This window comes from Nerophis lumbriciformis, linkage group LG16 (genome assembly GCF_033978685.3).
Source record: "Nerophis lumbriciformis linkage group LG16, RoL_Nlum_v2.1, whole genome shotgun sequence".
NCBI lineage: Eukaryota > Metazoa > Chordata > Actinopteri > Syngnathiformes > Syngnathidae > Nerophis > Nerophis lumbriciformis.
The window spans coordinates 17,707,148-17,729,530 of NC_084563.2; the positions used below are offsets into that span (position 1 = coordinate 17,707,148).

Below are 22,383 nucleotides of genomic sequence, written 5' to 3' on the forward strand. Positions count from 1 at the left end.
TATTCCGATATTGTCCAACTTTTTAATTACCGATACCGATATCAACCGATATATGCAGTCGTGGAATTAACACATTATTATGCCTAATTTGGACAACCAGGTATGGTGAAGATAAGGTACTTTTTAAAAAAAATTAATAAAATAAAATAAATAAATAGGAAAAAAAATTCTTGAATAAAAAAGAAAGTAAAACAATATAAAAACAGTTACATAGAAACTAGTAATTAATGAAAATGTGTAAAAATAACTGTTAAAGGTTAGTACTATTAGTGGACCAGCAGCACGCACAATCATGTGTACTTACGGACTGTATCCCTTGCAGACTGTATTGATATATATTGATATATAATGTAGGAACCAGAATATTAATAACAGAAAGAAACAACCCTTTTGTGTCAATGAGTGTGAATGAGTGTAAATGGGGGAGGGAGGTTTTTTGGGTTGGTGCACTAATTGTAAGTGTATCTTGTGTTTTTTATGTTGATTTAATAATAAAAAAAACAATTAAAAAAAAACCCCGATACCGATAATAAAAAAAACGATACCGATAATTTCCGATATTACATTTTAATGCATTTATCTCTACTAATAACTATAATAATAATAACAATAATAATCATTTGTTGGGTCTTACCGACGAGCAGAGCTTCCCTCTCTGAGTGGACCAGACTTTTCTGCCTCTTCTCGGTCGGACCTTCCTTCTCCTGAGTGCAGGACACCAGCTCCTGCAAACACACACACACACACACACACGGCATTGCGTGAGGAAGCGGCGCGGGACGAGGAGACAATCAAAACAAGGAATATGAAGTGGAAGGCGCGCTGGCGGCACATCATCATTCGTGGCGGGAACAATGAGGATGGGATAATGAGGCGAGGGAGGGTACTTTGCCTGGAGCTACTCTTCTGTTGGTGAGATGAAATGTGCGCACACACGCACGCACACACACACACGCACGCACGCGCGCGCGTGCGTGCACACACACACACACACACACACACACACACACACACACACACACACACACACACACACACACACACACACACACACACACACACACACACACACACACACACACTGTGTACTTGGAAAGAGGATGATCAAACTGCTTGTTTCCTATCTGTGACAGGTGGCAGACAGAGCGAGGAGTGTTTGGCGTCCTGTGCAACATTGTGTGTGTTTTGTAGGCTGTGGTCTGTGTGCACCACCCCAGTTCTGTCCCACTTTGGATGCAGGCTGATTTATTTGGTGAGGGCAGTGGCTGCTGGGACCATGCAGGGGGAGGAAGGTCTCACACTCACATTGGCTTGATTGGCAGCTTCCTCGCCTCCGACACTCTCGTCCTGATCGGATCCCTCCAGCTGCAACATATCAGCAACATGTGAGCAAGTGGAGGAATGGACTCATAATACAATGTCAATAACCTACAACAATCCCTGGTCCTAACCTCTGGCCCGGCGCTGAGACCGACTTGTCTTTTCAACTATTTCAACTTGGCACACTGCAAAAAGTCAGTGTTCAAAAACAAGGAAAAAATTAAAGCTGCAAGCAGCGATGGACGGGACCGACTTTGACAGCACATAAAATCCAAACCGGAGCAGTAATTAAAACTCTTTGGTCAACTTTTAATCAGAAGGGTTCAATCTCTCTCCTGTGCTAGTTTGAAGCCGACACGACAAACGCGCTCAGAGGAGATAATGTTTGAAAAAAGGTGACCGGTTTTTACAAAACTTATGTTTTGAAGGGGAAATTGCAAACTTCCTGTTGATTTTTGCTGGGGGTTGTCAATATATGAAATGTAGGTCTAAGTGAGACCTACAAAGAGGTTTTTGTTTCATGTCTCTAAGACATTCCTACTGGAAGTTACAGGCAGCTTTGTCTGAGTTTTCTTCCTAGGAGCAGTTGTGTCTGTGTTTTCTTCCTAGGGGGCGCTAGAGCGCATTTTTGAGTTTTGGGATTCACACATGTGAATAATATAAATACAGTCTATTATACAGCATTATTCACATGTGAATAATATAAATACAGTCTATTATACAGCATAATGCACATGTGAATAATATAAATACAGTCTATTATACAGCATTATTCACATGTGAATAATATAAATACAGTATTATACAGCATTATTCACATGTGAATAATATACAGTCTATTATACAACATTATTCACATGTGAATAATATAAATACAGTATTATACAGCATTATTCACATGTGAATAATATACAGTCTATTATACAACATTATTCACAAGTGAATAATATAAATACAGTCTATTATACAGGATTATTCACATGTGAATAATATAAATACAGTCTATTAAACAACATTATTTACATGTGAATAATATAAATACAGTCTATTATACAGCATTATCCACATGTGAATAAAATAAATACAGTCTATTATACAGCATTATTCACATGTGAATAATATAAATACAGTCTATTATACAGCATTATTCACATGTGAATAATATAAATACAGTCTATAATACAGCATTATTCACATGTGAATAATATAAATACAGTCTATTATACAGCATTATTCACATGTGAATAATATACAGTATTATACAGCATTATTCACATGTGAATAATATAAATACAGTCTATTATACAGCATTATTCACATGTGAATAATATAAATACAGTATTATACAGCATTATTCACATGTGAATAATATAAATACAGTATTATACAGCATTATTCACATGTGAATGATATAAATGCAGTCTATTATACAACATTATTCACATGTGAATAATATAAATATAATCTATTATACAACATTATTCACATGTGAATAATATAATATATATATATATATATATATATATATATATATATAGGGGTGCACAAATTTTTTTAAATAAATAAAAAAATATATAAATGTAATATATATATATATATATATATATATATATACACACACACATATATATTTATTAAATTTTTTATGCGTAATGTAATATATATATATATATATATATATATATATATATACACACACACATATATATATATATATATGTATATATATACACACATATATATATATATATATATATATATATATATATATATATATACATACAGTATATACAAACCCCAAAACCAGTGAAGTTGGCAGGTTGTGTAAATCGTAAATAAAAACAGAATACAATGATTTGCAAATAATTTTCAACCTATATTTAGTTGAATAGACTGCAAAGACAAGATACTTAGCGTTCGAACTGGTAAACGTTGTAATTTTTTGCAAATTTAGCTCATTTGGAATTTGATGCCTGCAACATGTTTAAAAAAGGCTGGCACAAGTGGCAAAAAAGACTGAGAAAGTTGAGGAATGCTCATCAAACACTCATTTGGAACATCCCACAGGTGAACAGGCTAATTGGGAACAGGTGGGTGCCATGATTGGTGATACTTGTAAGAAACATACTTTATTTGTCGCCATGGAGGATTAGTGATTTAGAAGTAGCTACAACACTGCAGACTGCGGCTGGACGTTAGCCGCGAGCCATGTTTTAAAGCACCTCTTCCTGAGGGCGTTTCAGTGTTATAACTTCACCTAAAAAGGAACTTATTGACAACTTAATAAAAATGGCGGACTCACGCAAAGCTCTTTGGGTAAAGTGCTACCATATATGGAGATATCTGCTGTCATAATTATGCAAAACACGTCACTCATGTCTCAAATTCCAAATGGCTCGTTTGGAAGAAGGCAAGATTGTTTTATAAATATCTCCGTGGTTGGATTTCACATTTCCGGGTCTCTACGGGGATCCCTGATACACTACAACAGGTTTCACATAACAGGACCCCTGTAAAAAAAGGACTGCACTCTGCATGCAGGCCCATAATTAAAAAAGCAGGGTACAATTCACATGGTAAACCTTTATGGTAAGCAGGACTAACACAAATCATTGTTGTTAGCTGTTTGGTTCATTGTTGTTATTAATAAAGTCTGTTCTGTCCAGTTTACTTGACTATATATGACAATGTGATGGCAGTGCATTATTTGTCTGATGTGATCATTTGTGGATGCTCTTCCTGGCCCTGCCTATAGGTGGTGCTGTTGGAGTGGACTAAGCCCACACCAAGTGTGGCCCGCCTACTTTTGCAAGTTCAACAGAGTAAATCCATGAAAATGTGTCACTAGGAGTTGTAAAATTAGTTAGAAGGTAAGCATTCCAGTTTATTAGGGGCCGATTTTAGTAGCAACCTTTTTAGTGGGAATAAACTGCTGTTGACGCAGCTTTTTTTCCTCCTTTAATTACAGATAAGCCAGTTTTCTTCTTTTAGGTGTACATTTTAGCAGTGCGAGTGCTGTGCCTTTTAAAGGCCGCTGGAGCTCTCTCTGGTCATGAATAAAAAGGTGACAGCAGCTTGAGAAAATAAAGAAAACTACCGTAATTGAAACCAATTAATTCTAACTTCAGCTCGGGCAAAATTGACTTCAATCAATCAATCAATGTTTATTTATATAGCCCTAAATCACACGTGGAGTGATTCTTAGACTTAAGAAAGTTGATGAATAGCTTTTATTCTTAAGTTTGAGAGTAGGACTAAATTTCGCAAATTCTCAGGACTTCTCTAAGACGCTTAATAAATACGGCCCCAGATATCTCGATCCCTAGATTGATTGATGTAAAATGTTCTTTATCACATTGTTTACGTGTCCAATAAAGATTTGATTAATTTATGATGGCTCAGGTGTGATTCACTACAATAGGGCCACACAGCACACTGGATTCCAGTTTGATTGATTGATTGATTGATTGAGACTTTTATTAGTTGGTTGCACAGTGAAGTACATATTCCGTACAATTGACCACTAAATGGTAACACCCCAATAAGTTTTTCAACTTGTTTAAGTCGGGGTCCACTTAAATTGAATCATGATACAGATATATACTATCATCATAATGCAGTCATCACACAAGATAATCATCAGGGTGTATACATTGAATTATTTACATTATTTACAATTCGGGGTGTGGAGGGGGGGGGGGGGGGGGGTAGGTTTGGTTGTTATCATCAGTCATCAACAATTGAGAACAGAGAAATGGATGTTGAAACAGTGTAGCTCTGACTTGGTAGGATATGTACAGCAAGTAGTGGACATAGAGAGAGAGAGAGAGAGATCAGAAGGCATAAGAAAAATATCTGCATTTGATTGTTTACATTTTATTATTATCAACAATCCGGGGAGGGTGTTAGTTTAGGGTTGAAGTTGCCTGGAGGTGTACTTTTATTGCGGTTTCGAAGGAGGATAGAGATGCACTTTCTTTTATACCTGTTGGGAGTGCATTCCACATTGATGTGGCATAGAAAGAGAATGAGTTAAGACCTTTGTTAGTTTGGAATCTGGGTTTAACGTGGTTAGTAGAGCTCCCCCTGGTGTTGTGGTTATGGCGGTCATTTACGTTAAATGGGAACATTATCACAATTTCAGAAGGGTTAAAACCATTAAAAATCAGTTCCCAGTGGCTTATTTTATTTTTCGAAGTTTTTTTCAAAATTTTACCCATCACGCAATATCCCTAAAAAAAGCTTCAAAGTGCCTGATTTTAACCATCGTTATTTACACCTGTCCATTTTCCTGTGACGTCACATAGTGATGCCAATACAAACAAACATGGTGGATAGAACAGCAAGGTATAGCGACATTAGCTCGAATTCAGACTCGGATTTCAGCGGCTTAAGCGAAATTGAAGAAGAAACTGAAGCTATTGAGCCATATCGGTTTGAACCGTATGCAAGCGAAACCGACGAAAACGACACGACAGCCAGCGACACGGGAGAAAGCGAGGACGAATTCGGCGATCGCCTTCTAACCAACGATTGGTATGTGTTTGTTTTTAAGTGTTGTAATGTTTTTAAGCTAAATTATTGGTAAACACAGTTTATGTATAATAATTTACGTAAAACCGCGAGTAATGAATAAAGTTTTCATCAATTAATATATTCTGTAGACATACCCTCATCCGCTCTCTTTTCCTGAAATCTGATCTGTCCAGCTTTGGAGTTGATGTCAGCAGGCCAGGGAAGCTAGGGTCGATATTCTTCTCTTGATCATCTTCGGTGGCATAAGGGACGGTAGAAGCGGTGTGAGCCAAGACATCCAGGGGGCTTAGCTCGCTCGTCTGCGGGAACAAACTGCCGCCATTGTTTGCCGTGCTACCGAGGTCCTTTGTCCCTGAATAGCTCACACACTCCGGCAGATTCAATGGGGGTCTGGCGGCAGATTTCTTTGACTTTATCGTTGGAAATGCATCTGCTTTGAGTGTCGCAGGATATCCACACATTCTTGCCATCTCTGTCGTAGCATAGCTTTCGTCGGTAAAGTGTGCGGAACAAACGACTGACCATTTTCGTCGGCTTTCCCCACACCCTCGTATTTTGAACAAATTTCGTCCAATTTCTTGCCACTTTGGCATCTTTGGGCCACTGGTGCAACTTGAATCCGTCCCTGTTCGTGTTGTTGCACCCTCCGACAACACACCGACGAGGCATGATGTCTCCAAGGTACGGAAAACAGTCGACAAAACGGAAAATAACAGAGCTGATTTGATTCGGTGTTTGTAATGTGTTTGAGAAAATGGCGGATTGCTTCCCGGTGTGACGTCACAATGTGACGTCATTTCTCCGAGAGCGAATAATAGAAAGGCGTTTAATTCGCCAAAATTCACCCATTTAGAGTTCGGAAATCGGTTAAAAAAACATATGGTCTTTTTTCTGCAACATCAAGGTATATATTGACGCTTACATAGGTCTAGTGATAATGTTCCCCTTTAAGGAAGTAGTTTGACATGTACTTCAGTATCAGGGAGGTGTAGCGGATTTTATAGACGAGGCTCAGTGCAAGTTGTTTTACTCTGTCCTCCACCCTGAGCCAGCCCACTTTGAAGAAGTGGGTAGGAGTGAGGTGTGATCTGGGGTGGAGGTCTAGAAGTAATCTGACTAGCTTGTTCTGGGATGTTTGGAGTCTAGATTTGAGGGTTTTGGAGGTGATAGGGTACCAGGAGGTGCATGCGTAATCGAAAAAGGGTTGAACGAGAGTTCCCGCCAGAATCTTCATGGTGCTTTTGTTGACCAGAGAAGAGATTCTATAGAGAAATCTCGTTCGTTGGTTGACCTTTTTGATTACCTTGGTTGCCATTTTATCACAGGAAAGATTAGCCTCTAGAATGGAACCTAGGTAGGTGACCCCATCCTTCCTGGTGATAACAATGTCACCCACTTTTATAGTGAAGTCACTGACTTTCTTAAGGTTGATGTGGGACCCCAACAGGATGGATTCTGTTTTACCCAAGTGTATGGATAGCTTGTTGTCAGCGAGCCAGGTGCAAGTTCTACAGAGTTCAGCACTGAGGATTTTAGTTAGTTAATTGAAATACCACAACACTGGATATTGTTCAGATAAGTTACATTTAAAGGGGAACATTATCACCAGACCTATGTAAGCGTCAATATATACCTTGATGTTGCAGAAAAAAGACCATATGTTTTTTTAACCGATTTCCGAACTCTAAATGGGTGAATTTTGGCGAATTAAACGCATTTCTAATATTCGCTCTCGTAGCGATGACGTCACAACGTGGCGTCACATCGGGAAGCAATCCGCCATTTTCTCAAACACCGAGTCAAATCAGCTCTGTTATTTTCCGTTTTTTCGACTGTTTTCCGTACCTTGGAGACATCATGCCTCGTCGGTGTGTTGTCGGAGGGTGTAACAACACGAACAGGGACGGATTCAAGTTGCACCAGTGGCCCAAAGATGCGAAAGTGGCAAGAAATTGGACGTTTGTTCTGCACACTTTACCGACGAAAGCTATGCTACGACAGAGATGGCAAGAATGTGTGGATATCCTGTGACACTCAAAGCAGATGCATTTCCAACGATAAAGTCAAAGAAATCTGCCGCCAGACCCCCATTGAATCTGCCGGAGTGTGTGAGCAATTCAGGGACAAAGGACCTCGCTAGCACGGCAAGCAATGGCGGCAGTTTGTTCCCGCAGACGAGCGAGCTAAACCCCCTGGATGTCTTGGCTCACACCGTCCCTTATGCCACCGATGATGATCAAGAGAAGAATATCGACCCTAGCTTCCCTGGCCTGCTGACATCAACTCCAAAACTGGACAGATCAGCGGATGAGGGTATGTCTACAGAATATATTAATTGATGAAAACTGGGCTGTCTGCACTCTCAAAGTGCATGTTGTTGCCAAATGTATTTTATATGCTGTAAACCTAGTTCATAGTTGTTAGTTTCCTTTAATGCCAAACAAACACATACCAATCGTTGGTTAGAAGGCGATCGCCGAATTCGTCCTCGCTTTCTCCCGTGTCGTTTTCGTCGTTTTCGCTTGCATACGGTTCAAACCGATATGGCTCAATAGCTTCAGTTTCTTCTTCAATTTCGTTTTCGCTACCTGCCTCCACACTACAACCATCCGTTTCAATACATGCGTAATCTGTTGAATCGCTTAAGCCGCTGAAATCCGAGTCTGAATCCGAGCTAATGTCGCTATAGCTTGCTGTTCTATCCGCCATGTTTGTTTGTGTTGGCATCACTATGTGACGTCACAGGAAAATGGACGGGTGTATATAACGATGGTTAAAATCAGGCACTTTGAAGCTTTTTTTTAGGGATATTGCGTGATGGGTAAAATTTTGAAAAAAACTTCGAAAAATAAAATAAGCCACTGGGAACTGATTTTTAATGGTTTTAACCCTTCTGAAATTGTGATAATGTTCCCCTTTAAGAACTTGCACACAAAGCAACACCGGAGGTGACTATGACGTGCGCACTTTCTGTGCATGTGTACTAGGTCGCGTTGTGCCGGCGGACGGAGGGGGGGAGGGGGTCTTAAACGGTGGCATTGTGTGTGTGTGGACAAGGTTAGGTGTGATTTACCCTGGATAACCTTAGTTTTAGTGTAAACGGGGCCTAAGTCTCCAAAAAAGAACATTGTTTACAAACAAGTGGGCTAAACTAGATTTCCCCCCGCAATTGTAATTTGAAAAGCGGCCTTGCATTAACACCTCCTTATTTCAGTGAGTGGATGAGAGCAGAAAGCAGCGTAGATATCAGTTGAAAGAGTTATTCCTTCGCTACAAAGTTGCACTGAAGTGTTTTTTTGGGCAGTTAAGCAGGCACAAACAAATCAATACGTAACCTCTTGCTCTCCGCCAATGTACCAGATGCAATTGCAGCGCGGAATAATGAGCAGGAGCCGCGGAACTGAAAGGTGTGGAACTCAATGTAAAATATGTTTGGTAAGGACAACGAAGCATCTTGATGATGTGTCGGGAATGGTCGTCGATGGCTGGAAAGGATCTCCTCAACATGACAAATCGCCCAACAAGTGGCGCTAATCTTCAGGCAAACACGCCCAGAAATTGATTTTTCTGTCCGAATTTAATAAGGCTGTCTTTCACAATTCACGGATTTTTAATTAGCATTTTTCATGGAGCGGGGGTTGCATTTATAAAACAAAAACACAAAACATCACACTATTGACACGCCTGTCAATCGGCTTGACCGGGAACAAGAAGGCAACCTGCTGTAAAATCTCTATCACAGTGGTTCTTAACCTTGTTGGAGGTACCGAACCCCACCAGTTTCATATGCGCATTCACCGAACCCTTCTTTAGTGAAAAATAAAATGGTTTTTTTTTTCAAATTAAAGACAAAGTTATATGTTTTTGGTAACACTTTAGTATGGGGAACATATTCTAAGTGACAAAGACTTAATTTAGAGTTATTTGTACACTAGAAGAACATATTCTAAGTAAAAAAGACTAAATTTAGAGTTATTTGGACACTAGGGGAACATATTCTAAGTAACAGAGACTTAATTTAGAGTTATTTGGACACTAGGGGAACATATTCTAAGTAACAAAGACTTAATTTAGAGTTATTTGGACACTAGAAGAACATATTCTAAGTAACAAAGACTTAATTTAGAGTTATTTGGACACTAAGGGAACATATTCTAAGTAACAAAGACTTAATTTAGAGTTATTTGGACACTACAAGAACATATTCTAAGTAACAAAGACTTAATTTAGAGTTATTTGGACACTAGGGGAACATATTCTAAGTAACAAAGACTTAATTTAGAGTTATTTGGACACTAGAAGAACATATTCTAAGTAACAAAGCCTTAATTTAGAGTTATTTGGATACTAGGGGAACATATTCTAAGTAACAAAAGACTACATTTAGAGTTATTTGGACACTAGGAGAACATATTCTAAGTAACAAAGACTTAATTTAGAGTTATTTGGTTAGGAATATAATAAGGCCATGCCGAATAAGGCATTAATAAGTACTTAATAATGACTAGTTAAGAGCCAATATGTTACTAATTTGCATGTTAATAAGCAACTAATTAATGGTGAATATGTTCCCCATACTAAAGTGTTACCATGTTTTTTTTTACTGGTACACAAAATGAACCGTGCATGAACTCACAACAAATTACACACCTTACACATATTATCATGAATTGATTAACGTGGACCCCGACTTAAACAAGTTGAAAAACTTGGCAAATCAGTCTGACTTTTGCTGTTGCCGTATCCGTAATACGCCGATAAGGAGAAGTTTGTATTTACACGATGAGTCGGGTGTGTTTTGACCTTCGCCCAACCCCTGAGCCCGACTCACCGAACCCTTAGGGTTCAATCAAACCCAGGTTAAGAACCACTGCTCTATGTAGACTGTAATGTCATCCAGCCATGCTTTAACGCCAGCCGCTGCTCTCACATGCATTAGCGAATGGGCTGGGCGGGGGATGGTATTGGGAATATGAGGCAGAAACACGAGTCAATGCAACACCGTATCGAGCGTCAGTCTCTGCTCACTAAATCGATTTTGCGCCGTTCGGATGGGAAACGGGTCTTAATGGCGGCAGCACAAAGAACAAAAGGTGATCCCAGGACGGAGCGCGACTGATGACAGCCAACTGAAGTTTGGTGGCGGAGCTAATGAGCTTGTTGTTTGCCCCAGCCCACTAGATTAGGATGCAAAAATAATGAGACTTGACATTCAATAAAGCACCTTCAAGTCTGGGTATCGTCTATCACAGTGGTTCTTAACCTTGTTGGAGGTACCGAACCCCACCAGTTTCATATGCGCATTCACCGAACCCTTCTTTTGAGAAAAATAAAATGTTGTTTTTTTTCAAATTCAAGACAAAGTTATATGTTTTTGGTAACACTTTAGTATGGGGAACATATTCTAAGTAACAAAGACTTAATTTAGAGTTATTTGGTTAGGGTTAGAGGGTTAGGGTTATAATAAGGCCGTGCTGAATAAGGCATTAATAAGTACTTAATAATGACTAGTTAAAAGCCAATATGTTACTAATTTGCATGTTAATAAGCAACTTATTAATGGTGAATATGTTCCCCATACTAAAGTGTTACCATGTTTTTTTACTGGTGCATAAAATGAACCGTGCATGAACATCACCTTGTTCAAACAACAAAACCAACACAGTGCATAAACTCACAACAAATTACACACCTGCAAATCAGTCTGACTTCTGCTGTTGCCGTATCCGTAATACGCCGATAGGGAGAAGTTTGTATTTACACGATGAGTCGGGTGTGTTTTGACCTCACCGAACCCAGGTTCAGAACCACTGGTCTATCATCTTGCTCTCATTGTTCCGTTTGTCCTTTCTGACTTGCTGTACTTGGTTTCTCTCATGATGATCCCTTCAAGGCAAACTCTCTAAAAATGTTAAATAAATACAATATCTGGAAGTGCTCAAGACCCGGGGGCCATATCCGGCCCGCTACATCGTTTTATGTCTACCCCAGGGCAGCTGTGGCTATGAAAGTAGCTTACCACCACCAGGTGTGAATGAATGATGGGTTCTACATGTAAAGCGACTTTGGGTACTTAGAAAAGCGCTATATCAATCCCAGTTATTATTATTATTATTATTATGTGGACCGCAAAAGCCTTTTCTTCGTAATTGTATTCAATTTGTCATTTTGTACTGCAAGCAATTTGATATATTTTAAACTTGATCTAATATTGCAACATGAATGAATGTATGATCCTGACATCCATCCATCCATTTTCTACCGCTTGTAACATGTTCTGGTCAAATCAAAATAAGTAATTAAATATCTGCTTGAGTCATGATTTTAAAGTAATTTATCCATCAAATTGTACACAGTAAAAATTATTTGGTAACACTTTAGTATGGGGAACATTTTCACCATTAATTAGTTGCTTATTAACATGCACATTAGTAACATATTGGCTCTTAACTAGTCATTATTAAGTACTTATTAATGCCTTATTCGGCATGGCCTTATTATACAACCACTAACTACCGTATTATTCGGACTATAAGTCGCAGTATTTTTCATAGTTTGGCCGGGGGTGCGACTTATACTCAGGAGTGACTTATGTGTGAAATTATTAACACATTACCGTAAAAGATCAAATAATATTATTTAGCTCATTCACGTAAGAGACTAGATGTATAAGATTTCATGGGATTTAGCGATTAGGAGTGACAGATTGTTTGGTAAACGTATAGCATGTTCTATATGTTATAGTTATTTGAATGACTCTTACCATAATATGTTACGTTAACATACCAGGCACCTTCTCAGTTGGTTATTTATGCCTCATATAACGTACACTTATTCAGCCTGTTGTTCACTATTCTTTATTTATTTTAAATTGCCTTTCAAATGTCTATTCTTGGTGTTGGGTTTTATCAAATACATTTCCCCAAAACATGCAACTTATACTCCAGTGCGACTTATATATGTTTTTTCCCTTCTTTATTATGCATTTTCGGCCGGTGCGACTTATACTCCGGTGCGACTTATACTCCGAAAAATACGGTATATGTGTTTTATGTTGCACCAAGAAAAATTCCTAGTTTGTGAACCCGTTCTCAAACAATGGCAATAAAAACTATTCTGATTCAGATTCTTCGTAATTGTATTCAACTTTTCATTTTGTACTGCAAGCAATTTTATATATTTGAAACTTGATCCAATATTGCAACATGAGTGAATGTATGATCCTGATATCTGCTTGAGTCATGATTTTAAAGTAATTTATCCATCAAATTGTACACAGTAAAAAATATTTGGTAACACTTTAGTATGGGGAACATATTCACCATTAATTAGTTGCTTATTAACATGCACATTAGTAACATATTGGCTCTTAATTAATCATTATTAAGTACTTATTAATGCCTTATTCTGCATGGCCTTATTATACAACCAGTAAGCCATTAACTAAGAGTCTTCCCTCAATAACCTCAGGATTATTGCTTATTAGTAACCCTAACCCTTATATGTTCCCCTAGTGTCCAAATAACTCTAAATTAAGTCGTTGTTACTTAGAATATGTTCCCCATACTAAAGTGTTACCAATTACTTTTACTGTAAAAAAACTGGTAGCTCAGTCAGAATTCTACTATGAAAGAAAAACAAACAAAAAAAACTGTGCTACCGTTTTTCCATAACCAGTATTACTCCGTCATGACAACGGTAGATTTTTACCAGAAAAACATTGTGACTGTTTTTCAATTTTCATTTATATGCTGTAAAAAATACATATTTTTTTTACTGTAAAATCCACATTTTTTTTTTTACAGTGTAGGTAAAAATTACATATAATTAATAGATAATTGTGTAATGACATCACAAGGCAATTTACTGTATATTTATTCACTGTTACAAGTGGCCCTCTGAGGGCAGCCATAACTGCCATGTGGCCCACAATGAAAACCAGTTTCACACCCCTGTTATGTTCATAGTATTATTACTATTACTATTACTAGTATTATTAACTTACATTGGCATTCTTTGTGTAATTTTTCAGTTTCGTAAATTCCCTAAAACGTCACCGTTGAGCTAATAAGTCTGTTTAGCTGATTGGAGAGCTAGCTTCCGCATCCATGATGATGACTTTTGTTTTGTTTGATCAGCCGTTTTACTGCCGATTGGAAACAATTAAGGTAGACATTTATAAAATATTTCTGTGTAAATAACTAATTTCACAACGGCTCATAGTCCGGAGCGGCTAATATATGGAAACTTTTTTCCTCCTCCCCTAAAATGTATTGGGTGCGGCTTATATGCCGGTGCGCTCTATAGTCCGGAAAATACGAATTTCCCATGGACCCACTAAAGCAGGGGTCGGGAACCTTTTTGGCTGAGAATATTTGTCCAAATATTTAAAAATGTATTTCCGTGAGAGCCATATAATATTGTTTTAACATTGAATACAACTAAATGCGTGCATTTTTAAGTAAGACCGACATTTTTAGAGTATAATAAGTCTCTTATTCTGAAGCTAACCAATAATAAATAAAAGACTGCGGTAACACTTTAGTATGGGGAACATATTCACCATTAATTAAACTGCAAAAACTGAAATCTAAGTAAGATTAAATATCTCAAATAAGGGTGATATTTGCTTATTTTCTGTCTGATAAGATCATTCTTCTCACTAAGCAGATTTTATGTTAGAGTGTTTTACTTGTTTTAAGGGTTTTGGTCCTAAATGATCTCAGTAAGATATTACAGCTTGTTGCTGAGATTTGATGACCTATATTGAGTAAAAACATGCTTGAAACTAGAATATCAACTGTTGCAAAGCGGGGTCATCAACACTCACAAGTACAAAACTACTTTTTTAGAGTAATAATTTCTTATTTCAAGCATGAAAAAAAAAAAATCATGACTTTGACACAATTGTGTCTCATAATTAAAACAGATGACAGCCAAATGGACTTTGCTATTTTATTTTCAATAAAACAATATAAAATACGTATTCATATAGTAGTACAGTTGTTATTAGTGAGAATATACTTATTTTAAGGTATTTTTTGGGTTCATTGAGGTTAGCTAATTTTACTTATTTTGGAAAGTCTTGACAAGCCAAATTGTCTTGTTCTATTGGCAGATCATTTTGCTTAAGTTCAAATAAAATACCCCTAATTTTTGTTTTTTTTTTTCTTGTTTTTGAACACTGACTTTCTGTAGTGTAGTTGCTAATTAAAGTAACAAAGACTTAATTTAGTGTTATTTGGACACTGGGGGAACATATAAGTGTTAGGGTTACTAATAAGCAATAATTCTGAGGTTATTGAGGGAAGAGTCTTAGTTATACTGGTTGTATAATAAGGCCATGCAGAATAAGGTATTAATAAGTACTTAATAATGACTAATTAAGAGCCAATATGTTACTAATTTGCATGTAAATAAGCAACTAATTAATGGTGAATATGTGTTCCCCATACTAAAGTGTTACCAAGACTTCTTACCATTAATGCGACTTCTGGTGCTGCATGGTTTTGGAGTCTGGTTGATACGTGGTTATTTTTAACACTGTGATTACCAGCGTAATTATTCATTACTTATCGTGTTGAGCAATGTCAGCTAAGATTTATCTGAGAGCCAGATGCAGTCATCAAAAGAGCCACATCTGGCTCTAGAGCCCTAGGTTCCTTAGCCATGCACTACATAATAATTATTTAGCTCAATGTTTCCTTACCTTACCATTATTGCTATGTTGTCTATTACCATTGTTGGTATATTCATTATTCCTACATTGTTGATACAAATCATTGTTACAGTGTAATAATTATTGTTACCTGTGGTAATGCCACTATGATACAACATCTGTATTATATACCTTGAACAAAGTAAGAGTGAAACTCATGTGAATAATCACTGAATGTGTCATGTCTGTGTAATCATGTTTTGTTTTAGTCATGTTTTGTTTAGTTGTTGGACTCTTTTAGTTTCTGGCTTTTCACTCCCTTGTCTTGTTTCCATGATTACCCATTAGTTTCACCTGTTCCACGTTTGGACTCATTGTGCACTCTTGTTTGTCACCATAGCAGCCCATTAGCTTTCACCTGTCACGTCACGCACCTGTTTCACGTTTTGAGTCACGCACCTGTTTTCGTTAATTATGTCTGTAGTATTTAAGTTCATTGTTTTTCAGTTTGTCTTCCTGGTGACAGCCCCACATTTATGCTCTGCACATTTCTGACTCTTTTTTCATGTCCATCGTTCACGCTGCTCCTTTTTGTCCATGCCAAGTATGTTTTGTTTATTATTGCCACAGTTAGTGTTTTTTGTTGTTCATAGTTTTTGCCTTTGTGCAAGTATTTGTTTTCATAGCCAAGTTGTTTCTCCGCCACTGTGCGCGCTTTTCGTTTGTACTCTTTTTTTGTCCTTTATTAGTGTAAAAAAATAAATTATGTACTCTCATTGCCGTCTCGCCCGAGCCAACTTTCCGTTGCCTTCTAGAAAGACTAAACCCCAGGACCAAGTCATGACAGAATGGAGAACTGGGGGTGGGATTAAATAAATTATCTTCTTCCCACTCCCTTTCAGGCAAAACTGGACAATCATGAATGACATACTATACATTAAATTTTGCACTATATTAATTTATATTATTATGTGTTGTCAACTTTGTACTTTTTTATGTCATTATTATTTTGTATGTCATTGCCTGAAATAAATAAATAAATGAAAAAAAAGGAAAATTGTCTACTTTGGGGGTCCTGGGCACTCACGACTTTGAGAACCTCTCCACGTCACTGAGGATGTTGCACTGCAACAATCCGTCAATCTTATTGTGAAACTAAAAAGCAAAATATGACTTAATATAAAAGAGGACTGATTAAAATCGGTGTGCTGCCGAGGTGTCACTCTGTGGTTATATGCGCAGCAGACTTGAAAAGATGGATGGCGGCCAATGAATTGGCTCATTTAATAGCAAAGTATAGGGCAATTAGAGTCTATTATAGTGCGCCTTAAAAAAAAAAAAAAGCACAAGCCGAGCTCGTTGGGGAGGGGAACCAGAACATTGCAACACGAACTGACTGTGCGGGAAACGCAAGCAAACAAGATATATTTGGCACCTCGTTTCAAACGAGGGCGCTATTTTTGTGAGACTCAAACAGCTCACGCTGTCTTTTTGTGTTGATTTATACAAACCTCGTTTCCATATGAGTTGGGAAATTGTGTTAGATGTAAATATAAACGGAATACAATGATTTGCAAATCCTTTTCAACCCATATTCAATTGAATGCACTACAAAGACAAGATATTTGATGTTCAAACTCATAAACTTTCTTTTTTTTTTGGCAAATAATAATTAACTTAGAATTTCATGGCTGCAACACGTGCCAAAGTAGTTGGGAAAGGGCATGTTCATCACTGTGTTACATGGCCTTTCCTTTTAACAACACTCAGTAAACGTTTGGGAACTGAGGAGACACATTTTTTAAGCTTCTCAGGTGGAATTCTTTCCCATTCTTGCTTGATGTACAGCTTAAGTTGTTCAACAGTCCGGGGGTCTCCGTTGTGGTATTTTAGGCTTCATAATGCGCCACACATTTTCAATGGGAGACCGGTCTGGACTACAGGCAGGCCAGTCTAGTACCCGCACTCTTTTACTATGAAGCCACGTTGATGTAACACGTGGCTTGGCATTGTCTTGCTGAAATAAGCAGGGGCGTCCATGGTAACGTCGCTTGGATGGCAACATATGTTGCTCCAAAACCTGTATGTACCTTTCAGCATTAATGGTGCCTTCACAGATGTGTAAGTTACCCATGCCTTGGGCACTAATACACCCCCATACCATCACAGATGCTGGCTTTTCAACTTTGCGCCTATAACAATCCGGATGGTTCTTTTCCTCTTTGGTCCGGAGGACACGACGTCCACAGTTTCCACAAACAATTTGAAATGTGGACTCGTCAGACCACAGAACACTTTTCCACTTTGTATCAGTCCATCCTAGATGAGCTCAGGCCCAGCGAAGCCGACGGCGTTTCTGGGTGTTGTTGATAAACGGTTTTCGCCTTGCATAGGAGAGTTTTAACTTGCACCTCCAGATGTAGCGACCAACTGTAGTTACTGACAGTGGGTTTCTGAAGTGTTCCTGAGCCCATGTGGTGATATCCTTTACACACTGATGTCGCTTGTTGATGCAGTACAGCGGATCGAAGGTCACAGGCTTAGCTGCTTTTGTGCAGTGATTTCTCCAGATTCTCTGAACCCTTTGATGATATTACGGACCGTAGATGGTGAAATCCCTAAATTCCTTGCAATAGCTGGTTGAGAAAGGTTTTTCTTAAACTGTTCAACAATTTGCTCAGGCATTTGTTGACAAAGTGGTGACCCTCGCCCCATCCTTGTTTGTGAATGACTGAGCATTTCATGGAATCTACTTTTATACCCAATCATGGCACCCACCTGTTCCCAATTTGCCTGTTCACCTGTGGGATGTTCCAAATAAGTGTTTGATGAGCATTCCTCAACTTTATCAGTATTTATTGCCACCTCCCCCAACTTCTTTGTCACGTGTTGCTGGCATCAAATTCTAAAGTTAATGATTATTTGCAAAAAAAAAAAAAAGTTTATCAGTTTGAACATCAAATATGTTGTCTTTGTAGCATATTCAACTGAATATGGGTTGAAAATTATTTGCAAATCATTGTATTCCGTTTATATTTACATCTAACACAATTTCCCAACTCATATGGAAACAGGGTTTGTACTTCCCGTGTGTGTGTGGTATGTCACCTGTGTCATCTGCAGTTTTTGCAGTCCTTCCTTGAGGTTCTGGACTTGTTGGTTGAGCTCCTGCTTGTCCTCCAGACTCTTGTCCAGCTCGGCCTCCCGCTCTTTTAATTCCTCCCTCATCTTCAGCAGTTGCTGCAACACAACACAACACAACTGCGACGTCACAAGCCGCTATTTGCACCGCAAAAACTGAAATCTAAGTAAGATTAAATATCTCAAATAAGGGTGATATTTGCTTATTTTCTGTCTGATAAAATAATTCTTCTCACTAAGCAGATTTTATGTGAGAGTGTTTTACTTGTTTTAAGGGTTTTGGTCCTAAATGATCTCAGTAAGATATTACAGCTTGTTGCTGAGATTTGATGACCTATATTGAGTAAAACATGCTTGAAACTAGAATATCAACTGTTGCAAAGCTGTGTCATCAACACTCACAAGTATAAAACTACTTTTTTTTTAAAGTAATAATTTCTTATTTCAAGCATGAAAAAAAAATCATGACTTTGACACAATTGTGTCTCATATTAAAACAGATGACAGCCAAATGGACTTTGCTGTTTTATTTACAATGAAACAATATAAAATACGTACTCATATAGTAGTACAGTTGTTATTAGTGAGAATATACTTATTTTAAGGTATTTTTGGGTTCATTGAGGTTAGCTAATTTTACTTATTTTGGAAAGTCTTGACAAGCCAAATTGTCTTGTTCTGTAGGCAGATAATTTTGCTTAAGTTCAAATAAAATACACCTAATTTTTGTAAATTCTTACTTTTTTAAAGTAAGAATTTTTTATTTCAAGCATGAAATAAAAAAAATCATGGACTTTGCTGTTTTTTTTATTTATTTATTTTTTCATTTTATTTTTATTGACATCCAGCATCAGACATTCCTATCCATTACATCATATTCACATCAATCATATATCTATTGTCTGCCCTAAATGTCAAAATATTTTTGTTTTTGTTTATATCCCACCCATACCACTCACCCCCCCCAAAAAAGAAAGAAACAACAAAAAAACAAAGTAATATCTACAAATACATCAATTAAATAAACAAAGAAAGAAAAAAAAAGAAAAGGAAAATAAATAATAATACATTAATAATAATAGTAATCAGAAATAAAATAAAATAATAAATATGTTTTATTTTCAATGAAACAATAGAAAATACGTACTCATATAGTAGTACAGTTGGCACCGTACAGTAAACTGACTATTTAAACATTTAACATGTGACATTTCTAACAATTTTGAACAGAAATTCATGCACATTCAGATAAATTCTTCAAAATTACAATTAAAACATTTTTGGCCGGGGGCCAGGCTGTATATATGCGCACTAATTGACTGAAAGAGCACGCACTTAGTGCGATGATGTCATGTTATCTATGGAAAAATGCATTTTTAGACAATATGATTTGCCTGAGCGGCTAGTAGACCCCGAGAGTAACAAGCGGTTGCCATGTTGCCTTTCCATTAAGAACAATAAATTAGTTTTTAGTATAAGTTTGCTGGTTTCAAGAAATGTAATGCCGAGCGCATATCATTATGTCAAGATAATGGCACTAGCATTTACTTAATTTAAGAATATTTTTCAACATATTGAGCAAAAAGGTCTCATATTAGTTTTTTCCATAAGAAAAGTGCACTTGTTATTAGTGAGAATATACTTATTTTAAGGTATTTTTGGGTTCATTGAGGTTAGCTAATTTGACTTGTTTTGGAAAGTCTTGACAAGCCGAATGTTCTTGTTCTATTGGCAGATAATTTTACTTAGTTCAAGTAAAATGCCCCTCATTTTTGTATTGTTTTTGAACACTTGACTTTTTGCAGTGTGAAAGCCAAAAGGTGAAGGTAAAAAAAAAAAAAAGCATCTTTGTATTAGAAACAAGCGAGAGGCACGAAACGAGGAGTTCAAGTACCTCGGAGTCTTGTTCACGAGTGAGGGAAGAGTGGATCGTGAGATCGACAGGCGGATCGGTGCGGCGTCTTCAGTAATGCGGACGCTGTATCGATCCGTTGTGGTGAAGAAGGAGCTGAGCCGGAAGGCAAAGCTCTCAATTTACCGGTTGATCTACGTTCCCATCCTCACCTATGGTCATGAGCTTTGGGTTATGACCGAAAGGACAAGATCACGGGTACAAGCGGCCGAAATGAGTTTCCTCTGCCGGGTGGCGGGGCTCTCCCTTAGAGATAGGGTGAGAAGCTCTGCCATCCGGGAGGAGCTCAAAGTAAAGCCGCTGCTCCTCCACATCGAGAGGAGCCAGATGAGGTGGTTCGGGCACCTGGTCAGGATGCCACCCGAGCGCCTCCCTAGGGAGGTGTTTAGGGCACGTCCGACCGGTAGGAGGCCACGGGGAAGACCCAGGACACGTTGGGAAGACTATGTCTCCCGGCTGGCCTGGGAACGCCTCGGGGTCCCACAGGAAGAGCTGGACAAAGTGGCTGGGGAGAGGGAAGTCTGGGCTTCCCTGCTTAGGCTGCTGCCCCCGCGACCCGACCTCGGATAAGCGGAAGAAGATGGATGGATGGATTGAAGGCACGAAACGAGAGTCATTTGGGATTCCTCCTTGATCGCTAACAAATATTCGTATCGCGCCCCTGCCCTCTGAAGTTATCCGCCGTAGGCAGATGAAAAAGGTGGAGCCCCCCCGCGGCGCCAATCCTGTCGAGAAGATGTTTTGGCGCGAGATGCAGGGGGTCTCGGGAGTGCTTTTGTGCAACGGCCGCTCGCTAATTCACAGGGAGGGAGGGGGTGGGGGGGTGGGGGGGGGGGTCTGGGAGCGACATGTGCATGCGTGGACGCCCCGGCGAGGGAAGACGTGCCCAATTTACAGCCTTCCAATTCATTGAATCCATTCAGCCCTTCAATATAAAAGGTAATTACTCGGCGAAAGCAGACTCGAACAGCGGGACATTAATGGATTCTCTTCTCTTTAAGCGTGGAGACCTGCGATCAGAGCCGGATGAAAAACAGGCTTATGCAATATTAACGAAGATGCTCTTTTCCAAAATCTCATTTAAAAAAGATAAACCTCACCCGCTACTTGAAGGTGTATACATCATCATGAAAGTGCATGCTTTATTACTTATGGCAAACCTCTTACAGCCAATTAGGAAGCATCAAAACTAACCAAGTATTTGTAAGAATGGTTCTTAGTGCGGAACAGACGAGTACCAAGTACCCACATGTATGTAAGACTAGATCACATACAGTCGTGGTCAAAAGTTGACATACACTTGTAAAGAACATAATGTCATGGCTGTCTTGAGTTTCCAATAATTTCTACAACGTTTATATTTTTTGTGATAGAGTGATTGGAGCACATACTTTTAACATGTGACATTTCAAACAATTTTGCACAGAAATAGTTCATGCACATTCAGGTAAATTCTTCAAAATTACAATTAAAACATTTTTGACCGTTGGGCCGGGCTGTATATACGCGCACTAATTGACTGAAAGAGCACGCACTTGGCGCGATGATGTCATGTTATCCATGGAAAAATGCATTTTTAGACAATATGATTCGGCTAGGAGACCCCGAGAGTAACAAGCGCTTGCTTACCTGCACATTCAGGTAAATTCACAAAAAAACATTTATGAAGTTTGGTTCTTTTATGAATTTATTATGGGTCTACTGAAAATGTGAGGCAAATCTGCTGGGTCAAAAGTATACATACAGCAATGTTATCTGGCAAGTTTCACTGCAATAAGGCGCTTTTGTTACAGTAAGTGTCTGTTTTATGTTTGTT

At 38.3% G+C, this 22,383-nt stretch overlaps 1 protein-coding gene across 6 annotated transcripts in view; it reads right to left on the minus strand.

Annotated features, from left to right (window-relative positions):
• enox2 (ecto-NOX disulfide-thiol exchanger 2) overlaps positions 1–22,383 on the minus strand; it is a 501,745-nt gene that overhangs the window by 22,775 nt on the left and 456,587 nt on the right. For all 6 annotated transcript variants that reach the window (XM_072914886.1, XM_061976730.1, XM_061976729.1 and 3 more), the window contains 3 exons: positions 18,623–18,754; positions 1,306–1,365; positions 635–725 (listed from right to left, as the gene is read on the minus strand). In XM_072914886.1, the coding sequence (XP_072770987.1) occupies positions 635–725; positions 1,306–1,365; positions 18,623–18,754 (283 nt within the window). The remainder of the gene's footprint in view (positions 1–634; positions 726–1,305; positions 1,366–18,622; positions 18,755–22,383) is intronic.